This window comes from Drosophila sulfurigaster, chromosome X, assembly GCF_023558435.1.
Source record: "Drosophila sulfurigaster albostrigata strain 15112-1811.04 chromosome X, ASM2355843v2, whole genome shotgun sequence".
Classification (NCBI taxonomy): Eukaryota; Metazoa; Arthropoda; class Insecta; order Diptera; family Drosophilidae; genus Drosophila; species Drosophila sulfurigaster.
Genome location: NC_084885.1, coordinates 23003144 through 23011997, shown reverse-complemented (window position 1 = coordinate 23011997; position 8854 = coordinate 23003144). Strand labels below are relative to the sequence as shown.

Genomic DNA, 8854 nt, shown 5'->3' with positions numbered 1-8854 from the left:
CAACAAACACAAAAACAACACACACATACACTTATAGTATATATATATACATATATATATATTTACGCAGAATAAGTCGAAAATAAACAAGCAGCATTAATAATTTTGCCTTACCAACAAATTTTGATTGCTCTGTGTGCAACTACAACGATTACGAAGATGAAGAAGATGATAAAGATGATGTAGAGGATGAAGATGAGGAAGTGGAAGTGAAAGTGGATTCAAAGCAGCCAGCTTTTTCTAGTTGCTGCTGCAGATCATCGCCATCCCGCCAGATCAACACTTGAGCCTGAATCTCCCCCCCATGGGCGGACAATCGATCGTGAAGCTCCTCGCCATGCCGAATGCAAGCGAAATCCTGCGGACGCAACTGGAGCATGGGACACAAATCGTTGCAGCCGTCGCCGCAGTAAACAATGCGATCGTAACTTTGCTGCGACTGGTCACACTGCATCAGGGCAGCCATTATGCCGCCTTTGCACAAGTTGGCAGGACAGCGATCGCAATGCGATTGCTCTTCATACGGCGCCAATTGCAATTCCCCATTTTCCAACACGTTCGCCGTGTTCGTAAAGATCCGCGAGGGGGGAAAAATATCAGTTAAACCATTCGCCTCGAGAGACTGTCGTATGAAATAACTATTCGCATCGCTGATAATGCACAGATCCGTTTCCGGTCGCTTCTCCAGTCGTCGCAGCAAGCATTCCATGCCCGGCATCGTTCGTAACTTTCGCACACTTTCCGCTATCTCCTCGACCCGCACTCCTTGCTCCTCTTGCAGTGTTTTTAGCAGACATTCGATGTACGCCATCCATCCGAATTGTGCTTTCAGCGAGTGCAACTCGTCGCGATTGTAACGCGGATCCAAAAATGATTCGATTGTCTCATAGCAATCGCCATTGAGAATCGTGTGATCAAAGTCAAAGCTGGCGAGGAGTCGTTGATGGACCAGCCTAACACTCCCCCAAGTTCTGTGTCGTCGCAGCACGTGTCCAGCAATCTTCATTATCAGCATCGTTTACGTATACAAAATATTTGTCAAGTGTGATGGAAAAAACTAACCTCACTTTTTATAGAAAATATGTATTCAGTGTTTACAGGTTTAAAAACTCAATTTGAATATCATATTTCAAGCGGTTTAAATAGTTAACAGCAGCTCAAAGTAGTTTTAATTTAATAAAATATTCGTTCTGTATGATGGGAAAAATTAACCTCACTTTTCTAGCCTTTGAATTTGAAAATGTTGCGTTTGAAAATTCAATTTTGATATCATATTTCAAGCGGTTACAATAATTAACAGCAGCAAGTGTAGTTTTAATTTTGTTCATCAGTTATACGTAACAAAATATTTCTAATGGGAAAAACTAACCTCACTTTTCTAGCCTTCAAATTGAAAATATACATAGTTCAACATAGTTTGTTGTCTTACTTTTGTAATTCTCCGGCGGAATTTGTGGCGTGTGTCTCTAAAAAAAACACAAACTCAAGTTATTTTAAATATAAGTAAAAGTTATTCTAATATCTTTAGATTAGCTCTACATATATTTAGAGCTAAGATTGATTTAAGGAACTTTTCCTGTTTTACGATAAAATATATAAATTCATCAATTTTGTATCCTAAAACAGAAAAATAATTTTCAAATTTTCTTAGTTCAGTTCTAATTAAGAGCTAAAAGATTCGTCTTTACTAAAAAAAAAAAACAAATTTTGTTGGTCTTTGATTTTTATACTTTAGATACCAAATAATTATCCATATGTAATCATTTTTAAAATTTATTCTATAAATTATATTAATATATAATATAATTATCACAAAAAATCGAATTTTCATCAATGAAATGCAACTCAAAATAATCGCTTCATTTTGCACTCGATTTGCAGCTGTTGCTCAAAATTCAACTCAAGCTCTTGAGCTGTTGCTCCTCATTTGTTGCTCCTCAGCTGCTTAAAAAGCAGTGCTTAGTAAGCAGTGCTTACTTTGCCCGCAAAAAAAAAAAAAACCATTGCATACTTTTGCTGTCAAGCATTAATAACTAGCGCCTAAAAGATGCTCGCTGTATTTTAGTGCAGCTGCTTGCTGCTCATTTCTGTTCGCCTGGTATTCAGCTGGCATTTTGCATCGATTGCCGGAGCTGCAAACGAGACGAACACACACACACACACGCACACACAGACATGCACAGTCGCAATTAATGTTCTAATCTAGCGACTCAGCATCTCGAAACAACATTTTTTTTTTTAATTTGATTTATTGAGTAGATGAATCAGTGCAGCAATAAAGTAAAATAAATGGAAAAAAATGTTTTAAAAATTGCATCAAAATGGCCAAAAATGACAAAATCAGCTATAACTTTGCCATTTGCAGGACGATTGCGATGTCCTTTGGCATGCACAAAGTGCTAATGATATGCTAACAGAATGCGTTTTTCAAAGGACCAAAATCCTTTCAGTTGCCAAGTTACAAGGATCTTTTTGTGTAGACAAAATACCACATAACTCGGTTATGTCCTTGCGTATCCTGGCAAGTCGTATGTCGAAAAACGAGAAATGATGAGAGTTACCATCTGATCAAAGCACATTCCTATTGTCCTTGTAGTTTAGCTGTAATCCTGAATTTTGTCTTATCATGACCTTTTTCGAATCAAAATTTTTCAGTTGATTGTCGATATCCTTGAGTGTCAAATTGTTGAATGTCCTGGTAAAATTTGTCAGGATATGTTAATAGAGAATATAGAATTGCTAAGATCAGAATTTAACGAACCAACCAAATAAAAAAACCGAGTTCTTCGAATATTTCACAATATAATTCAAAAGCACATCGATAGGTTGTCTCTCTCTCTGCTCTCTCTCCCTCTCACTCCTGCCACAATAATCGTTTATCGATAACAACTTGATGTCGATTAGCATCGATTTTAATTAGTGCAAAAGCTTATTCAGTTTTCAGGTGCTTGTTGCTTAAAGTAAACTTTCGGTCTTCGAGCGTCCTTATCAAAATTAGATCACAAATTGATATAATACAATATATATATATATACTTATAAATGACTAGATTTAAACGGGAAGCTCTTTTGTTTTTTCCTATGCACATTTCGATAATTCTGCAAGCGAGACAAAGTGCGTGTGTGTGTGTGAGTGAGAAAGCCAGAGAGAGAAAGAGAGAGCGCACATTCATCTTGACATCTTTGTCAAATTGGCGAACAAACATTATTTGAATATCTTTTCTTTTTTTAGTTTTTTTTTGTTATGATACAATTATTAAGATTGGCGGACAATTTGTATGTGTGTGAGTGAGTTATTAACAATATAACGACGTACAACATTTATAGTAGCGTAATGCAAAAATTTTAACTTTAAATATTGTCACCGAAAAAAATCTTTACAGTTTTTCGCTTTCTTTTCTTTTTGATTTTGTTTTGTGTAATCGTTTTGCACTTTTGCAAAATGATATCATATTAATAATATTATGTTTTTGTGGCCATTTCATTTGCTGGTCCACACACAACAATGCGCAAAATATGTTTCCAAAAAGTACATTTATAATCGTTAATTAGTTATTACAATATTTTCATGTTTTTTTTTAGGTGTGTGTAATGCAAAAAAGCGATGCAAATGTAAAATGCAAAATGGAAACAGCATAAAACCGATTTCAATATGGAATACATATACATATATATATCAGCATTAGCGAATTTCATTTGCTAACTATAACATTCTTCGTTCATTTAACATAACATTGCTTATGCTGCTTTTCTCTATATTTTTGTTTGGCCTGCCAAATCGAAGCTAGTTTTGTTTCTTTTACTGAGCTCTAACTAAATAACAACCTTGGAACTCGCTTCAAATGGCTGGTCCACTTGCTCTTTACAACTTATTGAAGCTTCTCCTTTTCATGCTTGAATCCTTCCACGCTTATACTAAATGCTTCTTCCGTCCCTTTTTCAGCTGCAGCCGAAATCATGAACATTTCCTTTTATTTCGCTCTTTTTCCTTGCCTCATTTAGACCGTCGTCTGCACATTCTGCACCGCCTTGGAGAGCTCCACCTTGGAAGGTATCAGATAGAAAGCGGGCGTCATTGTCTCGCCGCAAGGACACTGACAAGCTGCAATAAATAGAGAGATTTAAATGAATGATTGTCCACTATTTGTTATATAGATACTGTTACCATTGACCCAACTAAAGTTGCCCAGCTTCTGTTCGCATTTCGGACAATAGAGTCGCCCTTGAGTGTTGAGCATGATGCGATGCATCCAGGCAATGGGCTCCACAAAGAGCAAACTCCGGCATTGGGACGTCTGCTCATGACTGGGCGAACCCAGCGATGTTTTTCTTATACGTTCCGCCAGCTGTTCGAGCAGTCGTGGAGGTTCCGCTCCCTCTGCTGTTGCCGGAGCATCTGTGGATGGCGGCGGCGGTTGCGATTGCGGTTGCGACTGCGGTGGCGCATTGCGAGCCCGATGCTCGAGCACATGCGACTTGGTGGCGAGGACACGACGACAGCGTCGACAACGAAACACAATTGGCTCGGGATTCTCGCGTGTTATGTCCGGATCGGGACGTACAACGTTGTGAAAGCTTTGCGGCAAGATTTTCGCTTTGCGCATCTGCTCGCCAGCCAAACGCAATCGATGCATTTTATAGCGCTGATAGCCGGGATCAATCTTGTAGCCCATGCGACGAAACAACTTCAGCTGGGCCACAAATCCCGCATTCGGTTGGACAAAGCGTCGCTTGGCACGCACCATCTCATAGGCAGCCTGATAGTCCAGCTGATGCGCCTTCATCACATACGCAATCACCGCCGAAGAGCTGCGACTGACGCCGAAATAACTGATAAGGGATTACAACATGGATTAGTATTGAGAGTTTAAGATTGGGGCAATTGTTTTTGGCTTACCAATGCACAAGCACATTCTGTTGCTGTTCCAGCGCGTTAGCTATGAACTCCACGCAGGCTTCCAGATGCTGTAAGATGTCCTCGCGCGGCATGTCAGCAACTGCAATGGGAGGAAGAGATGAGCAAGAGTTGCAGACAAAGTGATTAGCATTGGGTGGGAGGATTAACAAAAGAAAGACGAGAACGATTGAGCAGGAGGTGCAGGCCAAATGAATAGTATTGAGAGGGAGGAATAGTAGATGAAAGAAAGGCGAAAACGATCAGAAGTTGAAAGAGCAATAAAATGGATAAAAGAAGCAATAGAAGCACATAAAGGAGAATAGGCTTAAATGGCATAGAAACGGAATGGTAAGAGAAAAATATGAAAGAATATAAAGTCAAGGATTAGGAGGAAACAAAGGAGGAGGTAGGAAGCGAGTGAGAGGCATAGGAGCAGGAAAAGGAAGAGCTACAAAATGAATAGATGGAAAAATAACAGGCAGAATAGGAATACTAGGAGAGAAATAAGGAATAGTAGCTTGATATTGATATAGCAGAAATATGAAAGAAAAATGGGAAGGAGCCAAAAAACAGTAGCTGAATTGATATAGCAGAAATATGAAAGGAAAATAAGAAGCCAAGAAACAAGCAGGAGAATAGAATTTCTTCCTTTTTCTCCTCCTAGGAATGGGAATGGAGCAGGAAAAGGAATAAGTTCTGTGGTTTTCCTGCTCCTACTCCTCATTCACAAAACTTCTTCCTTTCCCTATATCTTGTCTCTTGACTCCTTATTTTGCTTGTAATAGATGGAAAAATAACAGTTGGAACAGTAAAACTAAGTGTGAAAGCGAATATAACAGCTGGATTGATATTGCTGACATAGGAAAGGAAAATGAGAAGTGAAGAAACAAGCAGCAGAAACCGGAATATGAACAGAAAGAAGCACAGAAGTTGTACATGGAAAAATAAGAGCCGGAATAGTAATACTAACAAGGAATGTGGGAATAATAGCTGGATTGATATAGTAGAAATACGAAAGGAAGGTGAGAAGGAGCTCATAGACGCTGAGGAGGCATAGAAGCAGGAAAAGGAAGAGGCACAGAAGTAGTAAGGAAGCACACAACGCGCACTCACTCTGCACGTATTTGGTGGTCAGGAAACTGGTGTCCACAATGTGCTGTGGCAACGGCACCGAGTCCAGCGTCAGAATGTGCGTGATCTTGAACGATTTGAGCGTCTCCATGTGCGTGGCAGCCGTCAGATTGCCTGCAAGCAGGGTGCGGTGCGGGAGCATTAACACATGGCATAGAATAGAATAGAAAGAAAGTAACTCACCTAAGAAGAGACCCGTTTCCACTTCATCGATGCTAACCGGGCCGCCATCAAAGTCATCGCGGGTCAGGTTGCCCGCATCCTGTGGCTTGCCACACTTGGTTGCAGTTGCTGCTGCTGCCATGTTGCAAGGGCAACGCAAACGCAACTGTTGCACGCGCTCGTTCCGCACCGTTTGCGCCTCTCCTAAACGCTCAACAACAAATGTGGCTGCATGGTAGCGACAATTGTAAAGAGGTTGCACTCTGCTGCTGACCTCAGTCGCCAGTCGCCACTAGACCAGGACTGGATAATGTTTGTGCACCGAGTTTCCTGCTGTCCTGATCCGCTTGCAAAATGCTCTATGCTGCATGCAGCAACAACGAAGGCCAAACCGAATAATTTTTGTGCGCAGCTTTGTTCAACGGCCACTGCGCATCACGACGTCATTTGGCGGGGGGGAAACTCACTCGATTTCAAATTAAAGCGCGCAATTTATGACTTGTCCCACAAATGTTTTGCTGTAACACACAATATATTATTTTTTGTTCTTGCTTCTTGCGCATATTATTACACTTTTCTTACAAGAAAAACAACTTTTGTTTTGTTTTGTTTTATATCCAATGACGCGTGACGTCACGACGCTTACTGTAACTTGAGCCTGTGTCAAATGAACTAGTTAAACTAGCAGCGACCAAACAGCAAGCAGTTCGTGCGAGTTCAAGTGAACTTATTCATGCACGCCAGCAAGCAGTGCACGCGTTCAAAAGAACGAAAACGTGACCAGCTCGCAAGTGTCAAGTGAGACCACATTTGTCAAATATCCACATTTTACATGGCGCCTTCATTCATATAACTAAAAGTGCAGAATTATAAAAGAAAATTTCATTTTTCACACTTCGTTAAATTTTGAAAACCAAATTAAATTACTCCCTCAAAAATTTGTGGTCAATAGCAAATTTCAATAGCAAATATACTAAACACGATTATCGGCCGCTAGAAAATACTTTAAGCAAAAATACTACCACACAACAAATTGTGCGGCCACACTGCTGCTAATCCCATTCAGGGCGCCCGGTGTCACAACAAAAATAAGCAACAAGGTGCATTAATTAATAATAGCATAACAATGACCACGCTGCGGCCGTTTACTTGCGATGACCTATTTAAATTCAATAATGTGTACGTACTAAAGTGTTCCATATATGTATGTATGTATTTAATCTGTTTTGTAATTCATTGCACTTCAATCTATTGCTGCAGTAACTTCGACCCGCTGACTGAAACTTATGGTTTATCGTTCTACACGCAATATCTGGCCAAATGGCCAGAGTATTTTCAACTGGCGGAGTCACCCAGCGAGCACATTATGGGCTACAGTAAGTTCATCGATAATAAGAATGTAATCGATCGATGATTGCAAATGCATTTCTCTCTCTCACTCTCTTGCATGCTCTGTGCGTTACAGTCATGGGCAAAGTAGAGGGACACATGGATAATTGGCATGGACATGTCACGGCGTTAACAGTTTCGCCCGATTACAGGCGATTGGGATTAGCGGCTCTGCTGATGAACTTCCTCGAAGACATATCTGAGAAGTAGTTGTTATAGCAACCAATCGAAAAACTCAATTATTATCGTTAATATTTATTCCGACCATTAGGAAACGCGCCTATTTTGTGGATCTATTTGTACGCAAGAGCAACAAGGTGGCAATTAACATGTACACTAATCTGGGCTACATCATATATCGCACTATACTTGAATATTATTCCGGCGATCAAGACGAGGATGCGTATGGCAAGTGAACTCCCATCATTAATTCACTCGAATCTCCTCTCTAATGTCAATCTGAACTCGTTTTACAGATATGCGCAAGGCGCTGTCACGAGATGTGAACAAAAAGTCGGTTATACCGTACACGCAGCCAGTACGATTGGAAGATATAGATATGAATTGATACATCCACCCGATACCAATACCAATTTACCAATACAGCCCGCATTTATGTCTAACTGCAAAAGAATTCTATAAATTACTGATTGATCACCCAAAGCTGATACTCCTCCTACTCCTATTAGTCCTTTATACCTGGAAAGATCTTAGTTATTAAATTTTCAATTGTATCTAATTGAGTTCTCCCCTCTCTAGCATTTCTAATCCGGTCCCAAAATTTAACTTATCTTGTTGTTATGTTCATAATACTTATTACATACATATATATATATAGACATATATAGTATCTACTCGATTTTGTTATCAGAGTTCTTAAGCCGACTGTAACACTGACTTTATTTTCTTAAAGGTAAATAATAAGAATAATCATAATCACCAGTTTTCTCATTTTCAACATCAAAATGTATCTAACCGAAATGTATCTAAAGATGAAAACAAAGCCTATCCATACATACATATATCCTAATATCGTTGACTGACTTTTACAGATTACGATGCGCGAACTGCGTCACCAACTGCGTCACGATGGCTATTAGCCCAGCAAAGGAGTATCACCAAAACTATATACACGAAGAAACCAAAATAAAATAAAATAATTCATATTTTTATTTCTCCTCTCTTTTGAGATTAAATTAGCTATTATCATTTTTTAGAGATGACAAATTCAATTCACCAGTTGGTAATCAGCTCTCAAATTGAAGACTGCGTTGAA

General features: G+C 39.5%; 3 protein-coding genes across 5 annotated transcripts; 1 reads left to right on the top strand and 2 right to left on the bottom strand.

Annotated features, from left to right (window-relative positions):
- Positions 1-31: 31 nt before the first annotated feature.
- On the bottom strand, positions 32-1305 carry LOC133848978 (uncharacterized). The gene has a single exon (XM_062284762.1). The coding sequence runs from the start codon at positions 1013-1015 to the stop codon at positions 152-154; it is 864 nt and encodes a 287-aa protein (XP_062140746.1). The 5' UTR covers positions 1016-1305; the 3' UTR covers positions 32-151.
- A 1484-nt stretch (positions 1306-2789) lies between these two features.
- LOC133848974 (dual specificity protein phosphatase MPK-4) lies at positions 2790-6925 on the bottom strand. 2 transcript variants are annotated; one of them, XM_062284755.1, is made up of 6 exons: positions 6772-6925; positions 6211-6707; positions 6010-6141; positions 4897-4996; positions 4165-4829; positions 2790-4101 (listed from the first exon to the last, which is right to left on the bottom strand). In XM_062284755.1, the coding sequence occupies exons 2-6, from the start codon at positions 6329-6331 to the stop codon at positions 3998-4000; spliced, it is 1122 nt and encodes a 373-aa protein (XP_062140739.1). In that variant the 5' UTR covers positions 6332-6707; positions 6772-6925; the 3' UTR covers positions 2790-3997. The 2 variants fall into 2 exon arrangements, with proteins under 2 accessions (XP_062140739.1, XP_062140740.1); XM_062284756.1 differs by lacking the exon at positions 6772-6925 and having other exon boundaries at positions 6211-6720.
- Positions 6926-7181: 256 nt separating this feature from the next.
- LOC133848980 (N-alpha-acetyltransferase 20) lies at positions 7182-8854 on the top strand. Of its 2 annotated transcripts, none has more exons than XM_062284764.1 (6): positions 7182-7368; positions 7450-7565; positions 7655-7784; positions 7850-7986; positions 8055-8116; positions 8631-8850. In XM_062284764.1, the coding sequence occupies exons 1-6, from the start codon at positions 7316-7318 to the stop codon at positions 8676-8678; spliced, it is 546 nt and encodes a 181-aa protein (XP_062140748.1). In that variant the 5' UTR covers positions 7182-7315; the 3' UTR covers positions 8679-8850. The 2 variants fall into 2 exon arrangements, 1 of the variants encoding a protein (XP_062140748.1); XR_009895314.1 differs by having other exon boundaries at positions 7192-7368; positions 8055-8491; positions 8631-8854.

What these genes read in the sequence shown, in the direction of transcription:
- LOC133848978 (XM_062284762.1), bottom strand. Translation starts at nt 1,015, where the DNA reads ATGCTGATAATGAAGATTGCTGGACACGTGCTGCGACGACACAGAACT.
- LOC133848974 (XM_062284755.1), bottom strand. Translation starts at nt 6,331, where the DNA reads ATGGCAGCAGCAGCAACTGCAACCAAGTGTGGCAAGCCACAGGATGCG. An exon ending in GGAAACGGGTCTCTTCTTAG is followed by an intron (nt 6,142 to 6,210) that starts GTGAGTTACTTT and finishes CCCTGCTTGCAG; the next exon opens with GCAATCTGACGGCTGCCACG. An exon ending in CAACTTTAGTTGGGTCAATG is followed by an intron (nt 4,102 to 4,164) that starts GTAACAGTATCT and finishes TATTTATTGCAG; the next exon opens with CTTGTCAGTGTCCTTGCGGC.
- LOC133848980 (XM_062284764.1), top strand. Translation starts at nt 7,316, where the DNA reads ATGACCACGCTGCGGCCGTTTACTTGCGATGACCTATTTAAATTCAAT. An exon ending in CTATTTAAATTCAATAATGT is followed by an intron (nt 7,369 to 7,449) that starts GTACGTACTAAA and finishes CTATTGCTGCAG; the next exon opens with TAACTTCGACCCGCTGACTG. An exon ending in CTCGAAGACATATCTGAGAA is followed by an intron (nt 7,785 to 7,849) that starts GTAGTTGTTATA and finishes TCCGACCATTAG; the next exon opens with GAAACGCGCCTATTTTGTGG.